This window comes from Hippocampus comes, unplaced genomic scaffold, assembly GCF_001891065.2.
Source record: "Hippocampus comes isolate QL1 unplaced genomic scaffold, H_comes_QL1_v1.1 scaffold41, whole genome shotgun sequence".
NCBI classification, from domain to species: Eukaryota; Metazoa; Chordata; class Actinopteri; order Syngnathiformes; family Syngnathidae; genus Hippocampus; species Hippocampus comes.
In genome coordinates this window covers 3,557,594-3,575,935 of record NW_017805153.1, presented here as the reverse complement: position 1 = coordinate 3,575,935, position 18,342 = coordinate 3,557,594, and the positions used below count along the sequence as shown (strand labels likewise).

General features: G+C 42.6%; 1 protein-coding gene across 2 annotated transcripts in view; it reads right to left on the bottom strand.

Annotated features, from left to right (window-relative positions):
• The window catches only part of zbtb46 (zinc finger and BTB domain containing 46), a 111,899-nt gene that overhangs the window by 67,185 nt on the left and 26,372 nt on the right, over positions 1 to 18,342 (bottom strand). For both annotated transcript variants that reach the window (XM_019868436.1, XM_019868437.1), the window contains exons 2-3: positions 12,184 to 12,404; positions 11,162 to 12,077 (exon numbers count right to left, since the gene is read on the bottom strand). In XM_019868436.1, coding sequence (XP_019723995.1) covers positions 11,162 to 12,077; positions 12,184 to 12,369 — 1,102 coding nt within the window. In that variant the 5' untranslated portion in view covers positions 12,370 to 12,404. The remainder of the gene's footprint in view (positions 1 to 11,161; positions 12,078 to 12,183; positions 12,405 to 18,342) is intronic.

The following is an 18,342-nucleotide window of genomic DNA, read 5'->3' as shown; positions in this document are numbered from 1 at the left end:
TCCGGCCCGCGGGCCGTATGTTTGACACCCCTGCTTTACATAATCATCTCGCGGGCCGGATTAAACTCCTTTGCGGGCCGGATCCGGCCCGCGGGCCGTATGTTTGACACCGATGCTCGAAACACTTTTGACTTTAAACATCAATTATGATTCAGTGATTGGATTGGTCTGTAACAGAAAATAGGCAAAGATGTTGATCGTTGTTTTCCAGTAAAAGGAAGTAAAAGCAAATGGTTTTATTTTGATCAAACCCACTCAGTGAGGGGTACACACATTTTATAATGTTTACTGCTGAGAATATGAAATTGAGCATTTGGACAATTTAAATTAAAACATATTTTAACCATTTTATCAATTCTCAAAAATAATTGTCAATTGAGGCAGCACCTCTACAATCTACATGATTGTATTTTACAAAGAGACAGAACAGTGCTAGCATAATGAAAGTGAAGGTACATTTTTAAAGAGTTTATTGATTTGATGCTGCACTCCAATTCAGAGTGCTGCTCCTTTGGGTGTGCCCGTGTTAGCCACCGGGAGGCAGTATCATACAGTCATGGAAACGCAAACAAAGAAGTAGCAGCCTTACTTCTTCGACGCTTGCGCCATTGCAGAGACAGGCACAGACTGCAGCGGCATGTGTGTGTTGCTGAGAAGGTGATTGGCTGTCAACTACCATCCATTCAGGACCTGTACATCTCCAGGACCCGGGGAGATGAAGGTCGGATGACAGCCAACGCTGCTCACCCTGGACGCAACGTGTTCCACCCTAGGCTACGGTGTGTATACACCAGAACCCTCCTCAACATGAACAGACTCTTCCCCTCGGCTATAAAACTCATAAACACTAGATACACCATCACCACTTAAAACTTCACACCTTTTACATTAGGTTTAAGGTTTCTTTTTGTCCAGACAATGTGAAAAACAAAGAGAAAAACCCTAACTGACAGTTTCGGCTGTCGCTTCAGCCTTCATCAGAGCTGTCACTACTTCCCGGTCAAGGCTGTGCTCCAACTCCCCTCCCCGCCGCCGCTGAAGCAATGTGTCCCAAGTGTGTGGGAGCATGTAAGCACCCCCCGTCCCTGTTGATGGTGCCATCTCCACGCCTCCTTATTTTGGTTGTTTTCTCCATCTTTTAAATGTATTGGTTTCTGATGTGATGACGTTCCCTTTCTCCCCGTCCATGACGTGATTATTTTTTTCTGCAGTGGTCTGTTATGGCTGATTTCTTGTCCTGCGTTTTGTTTTGTGTTCTAGTATAACGTCCTGTTGTTTCTTTGCCGCGTTCTGTTTGATGTTCTTTTTTTGCGGGTGCTGGATGTTTTGTCCATTTTCTACTATGTAAGATTTAATGCATTATTTGCATGGGATATGGTAGATTATGTTACATTTTTTGTCCGGTGTAATGGTGTCTTTTGGGTGCACAAGTTATTGTCAAAGTTTCTGGGATGGTTTTATTACAGCGTGTATTGGATGTTTTCTCATGATGCGTTGAATGGGTTCTGTAATTCCTCTGACATATGGAACTGTTATTGAGTCCTTGTTTTCACTGCTTGTTGCCTGTTGTGGTTTTGTTTTTCTTGCTTTTTTCTGTTGGTTTTGTCTGGCTTATAGTTTTCCTTTGCTCATGGCCCATTTGGGGCATTGGCAGAGTGTAAGAGTGTGTTGCATGTGCTTTTCTTTTTCCTGTCTGTCCTTGTTGTCTGTTATCATGTTAGTCCGGTTGCATAGTGTTCTGACTATGGAGAGTTCGAGAGTTCGTGTGCCGTGGGATGTTCTGACATCCAGAAGAGGTACTGGTCAGTATGTGTGGGTTTCCTGTACAGTGGTACCTCTACTTTCGAGATTAATTGGTTCTGGAAGACATTTCTAAACCAGAAAATGTTGCGAGTCGAGACGTGTTTTCCATGTAAATACCCTAATTTGTTCCAAGCAACCCAAAATTCAGACATAGATGCTTCCTAAAGCATAAATATGCACCAAAATATATAACAAATACATTTTACAACGAGATTATTGCACAATAAATGATAGTTGTGCATAATGTAAAAAACAAAGAATAGAGTGAACAATAAAAATGATGGTCATTTAACTTTTAACTGCATCCTGCATCATTTTTTTGCCCTCTTGAGTTCATGTTCTCTCTCAGAAGTGGTTTTTGCGTGACGTTTTGTAAAGAAGTGATCCAAGGACGATTGCTTTTTTTGGCTTTTAACAATCCTTCGAAAATGTCCAAGGCAAACATCCGCATAGTGAGCCACTGTACACAGATGTAATATTTTCTAAAAAGCTTAAATAATACAATATAAAGACACTAAATATGAAATCATCGTTGAAACGTATCATATTATGTTATGAATATACAGGCTCACCACAGCAACTTCCTTTTTGGCTCGGTCCAGGCCGGTATTGAAAGCTGACTGTGTTGTATACCCCTCAATCCCACACACCACAATCATCTTGCCCCACATTGTGTTTATTTCACCACTGCTGTGTGTGACATAGTAAGTACATTCTCGACTCCGATATACGGTCGGCGACACAATGCCACTTTGAGTTCAGATTTGCGAACTCCAGCAGAATGGGCAAAGGAGCAACATTTTTTTCTTCAAACACTTCACCCGTGCCGCCCAGCACACATTCGCGACGGGACTGCATGAAGTGCTTTGACTATAAATGAGAATGCATCGCCAGACACACTCAACTCGTGTTCGGTGTGATTTCTTTAATTAACTCTGGGGCACACCGAAAAAAAGTGTGTGTGTGTGTGTGTGTGTGTGGGGGGGGGGGGGGGTCCTCCAGATCAGCTGTGATGCAATTAGAGACCCGCCCCCCTCCCAATTGTTGTGAGTTACTTTTCTGACAACCAACTCCACCGACATGAGATGCGAAACAATAAGTTGGGGTGTTATTTAGTGTCATACAGATGATGATGATTATTTGTTTTAATACCATGACAGCTTTTGATCCGCAGATGCTTTTTATCCCAGGTCAGGTGGAAAAATCGGCTAACAACCTAAAAATAATTTCAGGTAAGTATTTAAAGGTTTATGGCATCAGCTGCGAAGCTGGAGGCTATTCAAAACTTTCCTTTTGAAATTGTCAGCTCGAATAAAATAGCGCGCAGAAACAAAATAATTGCAGATAATCAGATTAGTGAAGCCCATCTAAAAACAGTTCTGAGTTCCTGTCCTTTCTCACATGTGAGCATCTCAAATATTTGTGTCAGCACACAAGGTGAGCATCAGACAAGCGGAGATCACGTGTCACAGTCAGGAAGTTGAGCGCATCGTGGCCCAAATAACGTCGAGTGAACACAGCAGATGTTTGCAAGGGAAGAGGATCTAAAGAAATCAAATCCTCATTCGTGCAACTGTTTATGTCAACATGGACACGCCACATTTTCAAACCGATGACCCGACACACAGCTTAAACACGACCATACATTATCCGTATGTGGTGAAAATAATCCATTCAAATCCTCAGTCAGGCAATCGCTACAATGTCGGACTGTTACCAGTTATAAAACATCAACAATGATCACGACGAATACAGTCGATGTGGCTGCTGCCCTTCAGTGGAGGCAGGTCATCAGGAGTTACATTTGCACCATTTCTCAAGTAACTTTTTGGATAAGTTGTACTTGTCAGAGTCGTTTTAATACAGAATACATTTTACTTTTACTTGAGTGTCTTTGTAAGGAAAAAAAACCAAATTTTACATTGAGCTACATTCCGCTTCAGGCCTGAGGATTTCAGAAATTAACAGAAACTGTTTTTCAGTTCCGTTGGATGACCCAATGGGAAACCACGGTAACTAATTTGGGGTTCCGTAAACGTTCATCATGGGAACCCATTTTTCTATTTTGACTGATATTCATAATCAAGAATTCTGACGCTCAAAAGTATAATATTTAAAGGGTAAATGTTTGAAAACTATGCAGTAACAATGAACATTACATCAGCAGCTGTGTACTCCAGATTTATTCAATGAAATAAATGGATCAAAATATGTTGTTGAACACTTTTATTGTTCTCATAGGGCATCATGAATATAGCATACCACAAAATCAGATTTTTTTTTTTTCCAGTCTCACACTGCAAAGATTAACTTCCTGATAATCATTAATATATCAATTACTATGACATATTATGGCCATCAGTAACACATATGTGTACACAATACCTCAGTCCTGGCTATATACCATGGGCCACAAGTAAACCAGACACTGTTAACATGGTTCTGTGTGTGTACTATTTATGTAAATAAACATAATATCAATGGCTACTCACCCTCTTTATTAATAAAAGCATGTAATCGGAACTGAATGATTAAAATCATGTGATTAATCTCTTAAAATACGGCCTTATTACTATATATAGACTTCTAGTATTGATGCGGCTTGACGTCCTCTTTGCAACCCCAAGACGACGCACTGTGTAATCGACTATCAATTTGACCAAAGAATCGACCACAAGCCATTGTTAGTTCTACTGACAGTTAACTTTAGTATTACTACACCTTGTGACAAATTGTTATTTTATTCATAAAGTTACCATGTCTACAACTAGTAAATTATAAAATAACTAAGACTGTTTCATCAAATAAAATGTATTATTATTATTAATATTTTGCACAGCGATTAGCCTTTAGATCTAATGACCAACTTCAAGTACTTGCCTCGGACTCGTGCCTCCCGTTGTATTTCTCTTTTGTGTTTTGTGAGTACATCACACGTCAGCTTTGGTAATATGCCCTTCTCCAGATGATTTGAAAGAAAAATGCGACTGGCATTCCCATTTCTTAAATGTAGTAACTAATACACCTTTCGGTGGGTTTTTTTCGCCACCATCTCTATCCATCATCCACGCGCTTTTTCAGCGTGCAGACTAAAATAGCAACCCGCATGTGCACATAATGTTTCTTGTTCCGCCCCCCCCCACCACTTACTATAAAACAAAACAAAAGTAGAATAGAAGAAAAACACTCACGCACCACACCACAAACACACATACAGGCACAGTGAAATCAGGTTGATCACACAGGGGATCACATTTATGGGAAACGATTTTTCGTACCGTACAAATGATCCCACGGAAATGACACACTACCGGAAACGATCGTTACCATGAAATCCTCAGGCCTGCGCTTGCTACTTGTATTTTTTGTAGGGCCCAATCGATTAATCGGACATCTGAAAATAATAAATAATCATCATCGGATGGAGTTTTGCCAGTTTGCCTATGGTGCGGTTTTACGGTAAATGTGTAAACACAGAAAGGTCACTTAAGACCAATTGTTATGGCTCAATTTGCCCTATTTTGTTATTTTAGATGAAAGCAATATCGTTTTTAAGTGATATTGTTGGGAAATTATTGAATTCGTATATTTCTGTTTTCTGTTTTTCTCAAATTGAGGTTAATTCACTATTTAAAAAGTAAACAGAACAGATCAGTTACAATCAGCGACTCAACATTTACTCGATGCTTCTGTATTTTTTTTACTATTACCGACTAATATGACTCAAAATTAACAGTATTCTTATTTGAGTGTAATTTTGGCTACTCTGCCCAACTCTGCTGTTACAGTAACACTGGTAAAACAATTAGCATAGATTCTGCTTGTTCACAAATGTAATTGTGGTGGATTGCTATATTGGAATTTCAATGGTTCAGTCAACAAACGTGTAATGGAAGCTAAATCTTTGGAGCTCACCAAAGTCATTCACAACTCCAGAAACTGAACAAAAAGAAGACGAGACAATCAATTGGCATGTCTTGCCTCCTAGTTTGGATTTTTCATTTTCTTTGACAGGTTTCTGTCTTTATAATGTTAACACAAAAAGAAAATGTCACTGACAAGATATTGTTTGTAAAACAGGTGACTCAAAGTGAAACTCGGTCCTATTTATATTTATGTTTATTTTTTTAAGTCTTAACAGAGATTGTACTCCGACGGTCCACTGTACTTTCTTTGCAGTTCTGTGTTGAATGTAGTACCTTTAAATAGAGCTATACATGACTTTCTAATTCCCTGGACGTCCATATGTCCTTTACATCTGATTCGGATCTCCTGCAGGTGCCAAAATCCTTTACTTACAGAGACTTAAGACTTAAGTGGGCATAAGCCTAAACAGATCTTGTGTATTTTTGACCGTCACTCAGTATAAGCTGACAACCACTTTTGTTCCGGTGAAGATTTTGTTTCTCCCTTTTAGTATTCACTGGCTTCTCATGACAGAACAGAAGAAAGCTCTGACAGTCAAATCAACCCCCCCCAGTGAAGGGTCTATGTGCTCCTCAAACAGTAATGACCTCACAAAACCTGTTCAGGGAAAAAAAATTCCCCCTCAACACTCCCTGAGCACAAAGAGAGCACCTTCCTGGAGTCTTACTCAACATACAATGGCAATTATGTACTAACTGTCCGGGGTCCGACACTAAGCCTGTTTGGGTGGTGGTCTGTTGGGCCACCGGGAGCCATGCTGTGGTGGCCCTGTATATTCATAACATATGATACGTTTCAAAGATTATTTCATATTTAGTGTGTTTATATTGTATTATTAAAGCCTTTTAGAAAATATTACATCTGTGTACAGTGGTACCTCTACTCACGAACGTCTCTTCATACGAAATTTTCAAGTTACGAAACGTCTCAACAGGAAAATATTGCCTCTTGTTACAAAAGAAATTTGAAGATACGAAAGGTAAAAATACAGTATGGACTACTACTCGCAGCTCCGAGTTTCCTCAACGCAACATACTTATAGCTGCTCTGCCATTGGCTGTTATGTAGCATCATCCTGGCATCTCATTGGCTAAGAGGGACTTCTACCGTATGTGTCTATGAGTGTAGATAGATAAATAGATAGATGTGTCTATGCAGCGTCCTCATCATTTGCCCCTCGGGATATGAGGCGTCCCGATTTTCGTAAATGTGAATCACCCAGAAAAAGTGTTCACCAATTGGGCGATCGCTCACTATGCTGATGTTTGCCTTAGACATCTTCGAAGGATTTTTAAAAGCTGACAAAAGCAAATGTCCTTGGATCAGTTTTTTACAAAACGCCAGGGAAAAAACACTTCTGAGAGAGAACATGAACTAAAGAGGGCAAAAAAACTGTGAGGACGCAGTTAAAAATTAAATGTCCATTATCTTTATTCCTTACTCGATTATTTTTTTTTCACATTATGCACAACTCTCATTTATTGTGCAATGATCTCATTGTAACATGTATTTGTTACATATTTTGATGCATTTTTATGCTTTAGGAAACATTCATGTCTGAATTTTGGGGGGGAGGGGGGGGGGTTGGAACGAATTAGGGCATTTATATGGAAAACGCGTTTCTACTTACAACATTTTCTATTTAAAAAATTTCTTCCAGAACCAAATAATTTCGTAAGTAGAGGTACCACTGTAGTTACTTTTTTTTTTTGCATGCTAGAGAGACGATGCACGAGAGAGAGAGCGAGCGAGAGAGAGAGAGAGAATTTCCATTCATTCCAATGGGTAAAGATCACTGAAGATTTGAGTGTTTTGAGTTACGAGTGTGGCCACAGAAAACACTAAGCTCATATTTCAAGTCGATAGAAATGCCAAAAATTTCAAATTTTTGTACAATTGTATCACACTAAGTCCAATAATTCTTTCAAACCACCAATGCTTCTTGAAAGCAACGCAACTTGTACCTGTACTCCTGTACTGTACTGAATGTATGCTAAAATGTATTCAGAAACTCACACAGAGAAATTATGACGATTGTCTACAGTGTTTTGGGACAATTTATGAGGACAACACAATCTTGTTTGACGTTGATAAAATCAAGGTCATCATCAAGCCAAGAGAGTCAAATTTTTTTCACACCAAAATCACAAACTCACTCACAGTCATGCTGTAACAACAACCCCAACGTGTTCCCACAAGATTGGAACAGCCATCTCGTTACCTCTGCGTCCCGCGTCCTAGACGCATAATTTTCCCGCGGGACGCACAGTTCCAAATAATGTGCGTTTTTGGGACGCAAGGAAATTTCTCAGTCAAAAAAAAAAAAAAAAAAAAACTACGGCAGGCCTGAGGATTTCACGGTAACAATCGTTACCTGTTGCTTGTCGTTTCCGTGGCGTCATTTTGACGGTGCCGAAAAATCGTTTAACCATAAAAGTCACCGCACATGAGTTGACTGTACGCGATCAAATCTCTACTGTGTGATCAATTCGATTTCACCGTGTCTGTATGTGTGTTTGTGGTGTGGTGTGTGTGTGTTTCTTCTAATTTTGTTTTCGGTGTTGGGGGGGCGGAACAGAGAACGTTATGTGCGCATGCGGGTTGCTATTTTAGTCCGCAAACTGAGGAATCGCGCGGATGAAAGTTTGAGATGGTCGGCAAAAAAAACTCACAAAGGTCTACTAATTACGCCATTAAAGAAATGGGAATGCCAGTCTGATTTTTCGTATGAATCGTCCGAAGGGCGTATCACTAAACTCACCTGTGGTGTATGCACAGAACAAGAGAGCGAGATACGACGAGAGGCACAATTACGAGGCAAGTTGGTCATTAGATCTACAGGCTAATCGCGATGAAAAATATGATGAAACAGTATTGGTTATTCTATATTTTACTAGTTGTAGCATGGTAACTTTAGGAATAAAACATTCACCACAAAGTGTAGTAATGGTAATGTAACTGTTGGTAGAACTAATGATGACGTGTGGTAGATTCTTTCGTCAAATTGATCGTAGATTACACATGCATCGTCTTGGGAAGAGGATGTCAAGCCACATCAATACTTACCTGTATAAATGATTACCAGTAAATTAATCTTTGCAGTGTGAGATTGGAAAAAATACTCTGATTTTGTGGTATGCTGTATTCATGATGCCATATGAGTACACCATATTTTGATCCATTTATTTTTTTGAATAAACCTGGAGTACAAAGCTGCTGATGTAATGTTCATTGTTAATGCATAGTTTTCAAACATTTACCCTTGAAACATTATACTTTTGAGTTTCAGAATTCTTGATTATGAATATCAGTCAAAATAGAAAAATGGGTTCCCATGATGAACGTTTACGGAACCCAAAATTAGTTACCGTGGTTTCCCATTGGGTAATCCGATGGAACCGAAAAACGGTTACCGTGAATTTCCGAAATCCTCAGGCCTGCTACTGAATTTAAATTTTTGCAGCATTTGTTTATAATTGTATGTATATGTTTGTGCTATTATCATATGCAATTGAATAAGTAGACCATTTCCGAATTCAAAATTCGGGACTCTCTAAATGCATAATGGGACTCATACTTTTCTGATCAGCGAGTCCCTGGGACTCGCTGGGGGTAAACTGTAAAATTATCACTGTGGAAGCGTAAAAATTAAAACCTGCCCCCAATAAGTCATTGATTGGTAAGTGATAATATGTATCTCAAGACGAAACGAAGGAGGAATGATCTTACTTAGGACAAAAAAAAAAAAAATCCCCTCCTCTACTACGATACTTTTATTTTCTTTTGCTTTACCCAACACTCTCTTCAACATGTCTACCTATTTTCTGTCTGCTCGCCCTTTCCAGAGGTCCTTCCCTAAATCCCGCAGAGAGGGGGTGGAGTTTAGGATAGTGAGGACGCACTGGTAATCCGTGCAGTGACCCAGGTCAATTCAATTATCCTGTTTTCTTTAGCTGTGCGACGTGTGTGCCCATTTCACAGCCAACTCCCTTAATGCGCCCAGGATTAGCTTCTCTTACTTTTAATGATCTAACTATCGACGCCTTGGGCCCACAGCGCACTTAAACCCCCACCAATACGCACACACACACACACACACACACACACACAGCCAGGTGTTTGTGATTAATTCGTTTTTGTGCAAAGAAATTCATTAACTATTGTGAATGTAGAGAGGTTTCCTAAAATGGAAATATGTATTTGAACGTGAGATTAGGTTTTGCTCCTTGATGCGGGTGACTGAGTGTGTTTGTATTACATAAACAAGAGCAAGAAGAGGATTGGATCATCTATCTGCATTTAACCCCGTTTCACCTCACACCTCCAAGATTTGAGATAACCATCTTAGTCCGAACACGTTTGTGTGGAAGCAAGCTAATCTCAAACCCCGAAGAAGAAAGGAGGTCATACTCGGCGAGTAAACGTTTGCGACACAACATACTTTGCATGCCATGCACAAAATGACTGACATTTTCTCAAGCTGAACTGTGAATGGAATTTCTTTTAAAAGACAAATTAAATTCCAAAATTCACACCAAAATGAATGGGTTATTTGGGTTGGAAAATAGAAATTGGGCAAATCAAGTTTGTGTAATCCTGCTAACTAGCCAATCAAGTACATAGCTACTGCATACCTGCCCTCTTTGGTGTACATCAACTTCAAACTGCTAAACCTTTGGAACTAGGAACTCAGACACAGTATGTGATGAAACCACTTCTTCACAGTAGCAACATGACAATCGACATATTTGCGGAGTCTAAAAAAGATGGAATGAGCGCTTCAAACCCCTCTCAAATGCTCATTCAAAAGTTCAAAAGTTTATGGCGTGAGCCACGCCGTTTGAAACATCATTTTGACATGTAATAGCTAATTGAGGATGATTCTTACTGAAACTTGTCAGACAGAGAGCGGGTTGGCAAGTGGCAGACAAAACAAAAGCATCTGGAAGATAGGTTGCTAAATAATGAAGCAGACTTGGACTCGAGCTTCCACATCACATGAAAAGGTTCGATAAAATTCACCAAAATAAATCAGATTTTTTCCTGATGTGTCCTGATGTGAAGCACCTATTCCAACCTGACGAAGCACTTTGACAGACTGTCAGTCTTGGGAAATTTTTTTCAGGTTCCAATTTACAGGATCAAGTATTTGCCCTGTGTCCACTCTTTCAACTCATCACACCCTGAGGTTTTGAAGGTGTGGTTTGTCTCCCACACATTTAAAAATACATTTTAAGTTGAGTTAAGAGCAGAGCGGTTCCAGTTGAGCAGCTCTTAAGACCCGCCTTTGTGACCCGGAACAGCATCCTAATTGACTACACAATGTAAAACAGTTCCCTGTCATGACACGAAAATGCAAACGTGAACACGTTGTGTAAAGGAACATGAAAAGTGAGACCCGGTTGTTCTGCCGGGTCAAGTCAAGTCATACCTGGGAGATCCTGTCCATTGTAGTTCCAGCCGGCCACAGCGAGCATGGATGGAAGAGGAGATCCAGGCCTGCTGTCCCTGTTCCTCTCCCTTTCCCGCTCTCCTTCCCAGTTCCTCTCAGCCTGCTGCGTTATATGTCTGACTGTGTCCTTGTTCTTCCTGTTCTTCCTCCGTCCCGATCCTGATATAGGCTGCCAGGATCCATCTCCACCTGCATTTGGGCCGCCTAGCGCCTGATGCCGTTGGCTCTGGGCCGCCTCCATGGGGGTGTCCCGGGGATGCGAGGAAGAGGCAGGGGACACCTGCTCCTCTTTGACGCTAACAGGCCTGTAGTCATGCGGCCAAGCGGGCTGGGAGTCATGACAAGTTTCTTCCTGGCTCTCGTGGCTCTTGGGGGGTTCTTGGTCCTCCTTGCCATACGTGCTGCCTCCCTCGTGGCAGCTGGCGATGGCAGAGTCCCCGGAGGAGTTGGCGGGGCTGGTTCGGCGTGCCAGCCAGGGGGAAGTGCTGCGACCAGACATGATGGAGGCGAGGGCTTCGGAGGCCATTCCTACAATCCCACCTCCTCCTAAGCCCACTCTGGTTACTCCCCCTGCTCCCGGGATGCCAACTCCCCCTCCGCCGCCTCCACCGCCACCGGCTGTGACGACGGCTCCCATTTCAAAGTCGGCCAGTTCGTCTGCCATTTCGGAGCGGATGCTGATGTCAAGGGCGGCCTTGATGAAGCTGTGGCACGCTTGGACAATGTCTGTCATTTGCAGGTAGCTGGCCGCCGACATGACCTCAATGACATTCTTGCTTGTTAGGGCGAGGTGAGCAGAGTACATAAAGTCGAGGATGGCTTTGAAGCCCGTCGCCGTCACAATGTCCAGGTGAGTGACTGTAGTTTGAAGGTGAGGCTCTGAACCTTTTTTAACCTGAGGCAGAAAGAATTAGGGGTATTTATTTACATCGTCGAGACATCGTGGAGCAACATAAAAGTCGCTCCCTTGTCACGACTTCAGCCAGAGTATAGAAGCTCACCTGGCAGTAAAGAGTCTTGAAGTAGCGGGAGGAGCCCAGGAGGACGTTCTTGTGGGCCTTGAAGATCTTTCCATCCACAATGACACAGGCGTCACAGAGGATACCGTGCTGCCGCTGCTCGTTGAGCTCTCGGAGGAGCTGGCGGTAGTGAGAGGAGATCTCCATGTCCTCCTTCCTGTTGTTCATCTGGGTAGCTGAACAAAAGCCTCTTTTCCACAATCCTGAGAGAAGAAGAAATGCATTCATGTAAAATTCTGCTGCTCTCCTTCTCACTGCAATATTGCGACTCATAATGGTAATGAGAAACAACATTTCTCAATTTGGTAACTTAATGGTGTCATAAAATATGTTTTCTCTGAGCTAGCCTATGAGCAAACAAATATATAATTCTAACAATTAAAAAATGAAAAGGTTTTGCTAAAAAGTGTTCTGAGGGTGATAAATTCAGACCAAACGTGACTAAAATGGAAAAAATACGATCTGCAACTTCGGCGAGTGACCCTCGCATAAATAGAAAGTCGATGCAACAGAAAAAATGAAACTCCTGGTGTTCTTATTGAGTAACAATTTTTTGAGGCGCCACATATATTGTTCTGCATTGTGTTTTTATTGCACCGCAAAATGTGTGGTTGGGACCGTCAAGGAAGAGGCGGATTGCCGTGGAGGCTACAGCTACATAATAACAACAAAAAGACAGGAAACGAGGGGGGGAAAAATGGAGATAGTCTGGATGTTTGAGAGATTGTAGGCTCGGTTCATTGACTGCACTCAGGTATTACGTTGACAGAGATTCTCCTTGCTTCGCTTTTTCAGCCTCAGACACGTAAGATTAGAAGTATAGTCAGGTATTATTGCGAAACACTTGCACGAAATGTACGTACTTTATTGGTACGGCTTGGCGGCGGCTACAACATGGCATTTTTGACTGTCCGTAACTTCTGCTATGTTTCTAAGTCGCTCATTCGCAATTCAAATTTCGAATTGCAGCAAAGCGATGGCCAATGGGTGACCACTCATGAAAAGTAGTGGCAGGACACCACATACTACACCACAGTTCGGCGGTGTTCATTCCCTTCACTGTGTATAATGGGTTCATTCATACAGTACCGGTACTTATGCACATGTCAAACTATTCGAAGGATACAATACCTCAAAATGTTACTGTAATCATACCTTGTGAGATGTTCCACTTAATAGACCTTGTGCTAAATCCAAAAACTATGACATGCGCTCACGTACGATCAGCACATGGTCTGCTGTCCATCTTCTAAAGCAGTCATTTATGAAAGCTCGCATGCCATTTAATGAACGGACATGTCCTGAATTAAATATTTATCGGTAAATAGTGTGCACTTATAGAGCATTTTATCTACACCATATGTTAGCCAAAGCGCTTTGCAAAGCCTCAAGCCTCACCCATTCACACACACATTCGTGCACCAATGGAAGGCTGCTGCCACGCAAGGTGCTGCCAGCTCCACCGGGAGCAAATTAAGGTACAGAGTCTTGCTCAAGGACACTGACACGGTCACGAGGTTTGAGGATCAAACCCACAACATTTTTAGGAGACGACCACTTCACCACTCAGCCATATTTTCAGAAGTGAGAGGTGGTTGAAAGTAGGGCTGGCACAATTCTGGCCAAAATGATAACCACAATTACTTTGATCAATAATGTGCTCACTATTATCAGTAATAATCAGAATGTTTCATCATTTAAAGGAAAACTTCTGTATCTTTTTACCTCACAACTGCGATACAATCACATCTGTAATACACTTTCAGTGCAAAATAATACGCGAAAATGAATGGATTATCATGTTTGAATAAAATATAAAATAATCACATTTATCCAAGGATTAATTTTTTTTTCAATGTTCAACTGAATAAATATTCTTGGATTTGACCTGTTATTTAGGCAACTTATTGAAGCCTTCACCATGCAGCCCCCGCCCCCTCTACCCCACCCCTGGTAGTTGGCTGACCAATGGTTGTGAAAGTGCTGATTAGAGATCCAGGAGCTCACATTTTAACCCGACGGAACACCCGCGAAGCCTACCCGACTCTAGTCCAGGGCGGGGCCACGGCCAGCATTGCGGGGCCTCTCCCCGCCGGTGCCATTGCGACCCGGCCGCCTCGGAACCTTACCCTTAGTCGCGGGGAACCCAACTCTCTACCCCCCGTCGGTGGGGCGAGGTGGGTTCAATGTAAATAGCACTGAAAATTAGGATAATTCAATCGTGGCAACCAAAATCGTGATCACGATTAAAATTCGCTTCATTGTGCAGCACTAGTTAAGAGCCACGCATAGTGCATGCGGTCCCTCCGCGACATTTCAAGATTATTAAATCCAATAAAAGGTAACGTGACTGTTTTAGTTTGGAATTTAAAGCACCGGTAGCATAATGGTGTACATGCTGCGGCCTGTCGCGCAGATGGGGCGGGTTTGATTCCCGTCAATGCCCCAATATCGGTCCCAAACACGAATTTAAAAGAATTGCATCATCAAATTTGAAGTGCTTCGGCAGACATTGCCGAATAAATCGGACCAAAAGTCGCAGCAACTCGGGAATTAAATAAACTGGACATTGTTTCAATTCTACTCCAAGGAGAGGAAGTATATTTAGCAAAAGAAAGACACACCAGGCTAAGGATCGCTCAAGAGGGAATGCGACATAAAGACAATGACATCAATAGAAGCCACATCTCAACCGCTGCAGTTTGATGTCTAAAAACGGCCCAGCAATAAATACACAGAAATATCTGTGTTTAAACACTCCCTGACAGGTTGATTTGAGTGTGTGTGTCGGGGAGAAAAGGTTTGTGTGGTGTGTGTGTGTGTGTGTGTGTGCGTGTGTGTGTGCGTGTGTGTGTGCGTGTGTGTGTGCGTGTGTGTGTGCGTGTGTGTGTGCGTGTGTGTGTGCGTGTGTGTGTGCGTGTGTGTGTGCGTGTGTGTGTGCGTGTGTGTGTGCGTGTGTGTGTGCGTGTGTGTGTGCGTGTGTGTGTGCGTGTGTGTGTGCGTGTGTGTGTGCGTGTGTGTGTGCGTGTGTGTGTGCGTGTGTGTGTGCGTGTGTGTGTGCGTGTGTGTGTGCGTGTGTGTGTGCGTGTGTGTGTGCGTGTGTGTGTGCGTGTGTGTGTGCGTGTGTGTGTGCGTGTGTGTGTGCGTGTGTGTGTGCGTGTGTGTGTGCGTGTGTGTGTGCGTGTGTGTGTGCGTGTGTGTGTGCGTGTGTGTGTGCGTGTGTGTGTGCGTGTGTGTGTGCGTGTGTGTGTGCGTGTGTGTGTGCGTGTGTGTGTGCGTGTGTGTGTGCGTGTGTGTGTGCGTGTGTGTGTGCGTGTGTGTGTGCGTGTGTGTGTGCGTGTGTGTGTGCGTGTGTGTGTGCGTGTGTGTGTGCGTGTGTGTGTGCGTGTGTGTGTGCGTGTGTGTGTGTGTGTGTGTGTGTTTGTGTGTGAGCTCATTAGATGTGACAGCTACATTACAACATGTTCACTAAAGAGTTGAGAAGGAGGGAAAAAAAGCACATTTAGGGCAGACCACCAACGCTCACCACGAGCGTGAAATTTAGCATGAAATCAATAAAAAAGGCCTCACTTTCAGCACAAGACAAAAACTCTCTTGAACTTTCACCTCAAAGCTTCTGCTCTTGCAGTCAGGGTGATGGATGTGCATCTCCCCGGACGACGACAAAGTAAAAACGCTTTCATGACAATCTGAAGAGCGACATGTGCATGCATAAATGAACACATACAGATAAGAATTTTTGGATTGCGTTTACGATTGCTGATCTATCATCCAGTTGTTGGGTTTTTTTTTTGAGGGGGGGGGGGTCACAAAAGACATTTCAAGTTTGAACACAAAGAGATGCAGGTGATAACAAAAGCACGAGGGAACGTGGAAATTGACAAAGGCAGACGTGAACGTCGCCGCTCGATCGAAATATTCAAGGAGATGGCGGGAAAACAAGACCAAGCAAGCCCAAACATGCACCCACAAACATGAACACGGAACACTTAGGCAGTGCATTAGCAGCTGCCTTTCCCGCTCTCGTCTGGACGAGGACTAAATCGCGGGGACGCCCAATGTTGCCAAACGCAGCGGTGATTTGTTTTGGGAACGCCACAGCTGTCAGGTCTCATGGGCCGCTCTGAGAGATGACAGCTCGCCTGGGCCAAGGTGACAGCAACGTTTGCTCCGGGGCCGGCACACTTCAGGTCATGTTTAGCAAAGCCCTGCTCAACCTGATGGCTTGTAGGATCACATAAATCCTCCATGTCTCCCACGTCCGCTCGGACAAACGCATCTCCTGTGAGCAGCGTTGGACGAGGTGGCGGAGGAGGAAAGCGTTTGATCGATTTTCAGCTAATTCTTCACCTTTTATTGGGCTTCGTGTTTATTTGAAACAGCGAAGAGTGAGAAATGCGTGTTTCATGAGACAACTTGATATAGTTTTTTTTTTCTGGGTGTTTTTCTTCCGGCTGACGCATTGCTGAGAAAAATCTATTGCTGCTCTAACCTTGAGATATTCTTTGACTTCTGTGTTGGCATGATGGAAACATCCGAGAGTCTTCTCCAATCCCCTTTGCAGACAAACTGAGGTGCTTGAAAGACACGGCCTCCTTTCTCTTGCTTCCCAAGGCCACTTGCATTCAACATCGAAAACCAGCCTGTTTCTATAAGATAGAAATGCTCAATTGCCACACACACACAACACTTGAAAGGTCCTTCATTCGTGTAAACGTCCCAGGATTTTTTTTTCCCTCTAACTACAAAAACACAGGGTCAATCTCTAACAAACATGTCTTAAAGGAAAAGTCACAATTTGGACCAACTCGTCAAGCCTTCCATCCATTTCACAAATCAAGATGAATGTATCGTATTCTTCAATCGCCACCAGACTGACGAGCAACATGTTGACTCCACCACAAGGAGAAAGCAAGACAGCAAATCACATGCGTTAAAAATGACATGACCGACAAGCTCTTTTGAGTGGATATAAGGGGCATTTTTGTTAGAATCAGACACTAAAGAACTGCATGAAAGCTTTTCTTGATGCACTTTCACGCTACAGACTTCTTTCTCGAAGATGCGACATTTCTCATGAGCTGAGGAAGAAGAGACTGCGACGTGCCGCCAGGACAGGGCGCCGAGCGAGGACGAGATGATATCAATTTGTCCTCGATTGCGTTATCATGGCGATCATCAGATCGAATCCAATAAAATGGTCGAACTAGCGGCGCTAACCTGGCATGCGAGGGACTTCTGAGAGTGATGTTTGAGGAGTGATGGCTAACAACACCAACACCAGACTTGGTCTAGTACACACAAAGCAATTGGGCTGTTTTGGTCTCGATTTTGGACCAAGTTCGACAAATGCCAGACTATTTTATAAGATTATCCTACAAGATTGGTAGGTGGTCTGAGGTGTGTTAAGAATGAATTCATCCCAATAATCAAATCCAGAATGGTTCGAAACCTGTTCAATATTTCTGACCAAAAATCTTCAAGGCGTGTGGGGAAACCAACAATTCCCCAACTTTATTTGACTCTGAATTGTGAGGTGGAACGGAATGTAGCCAACTTACTGTCATACCCAGTGTCGTATTTTTCATGAAGTGGGTTCCCAACACGGCAAGAATTATTTTCCAGTGTAAGTCACTTTTCTGCAACACTTTCACTTTCAACCCCTTCGGTAATAGTTGGGAAACATCGGCACGACGTAGCCTGGTAAAAATTAGGCCTTCTTAAAAAAATTAATTTTTTTTTTTAAAAAAAGCATACCAAATAATACTGTTCACAGAGCCCAAAAGTCAAGTGCAACTCAGAAACGGAGGCCCAGATCGTGTAGCTGTGTGAAGCCCAAAAGTGTTTCTTTCACATCCAAAGTGTGCCAAGTCCACCATCATTTCCGCCTGACGTGTCCTCTTCAATATCAGCATCTTGTTTTTCCAGGGTGTTGCTTTATCTGCTTCTTCATTTTTTTTTTTTTTAGATCATATTGAAAAAGCAAGATTTCTGTCTTTGAGCTCTACATTCTAGATCTGTGGTGGGACAGGTCTTTATGCATGTGAGTGATAGTTGGTGTTGAGATTATATCGGAGCGTACCACACGCAGTATGAGCAACATTGTTAAATGTCGGATTTTTATCTGCATGTCACAGAGTA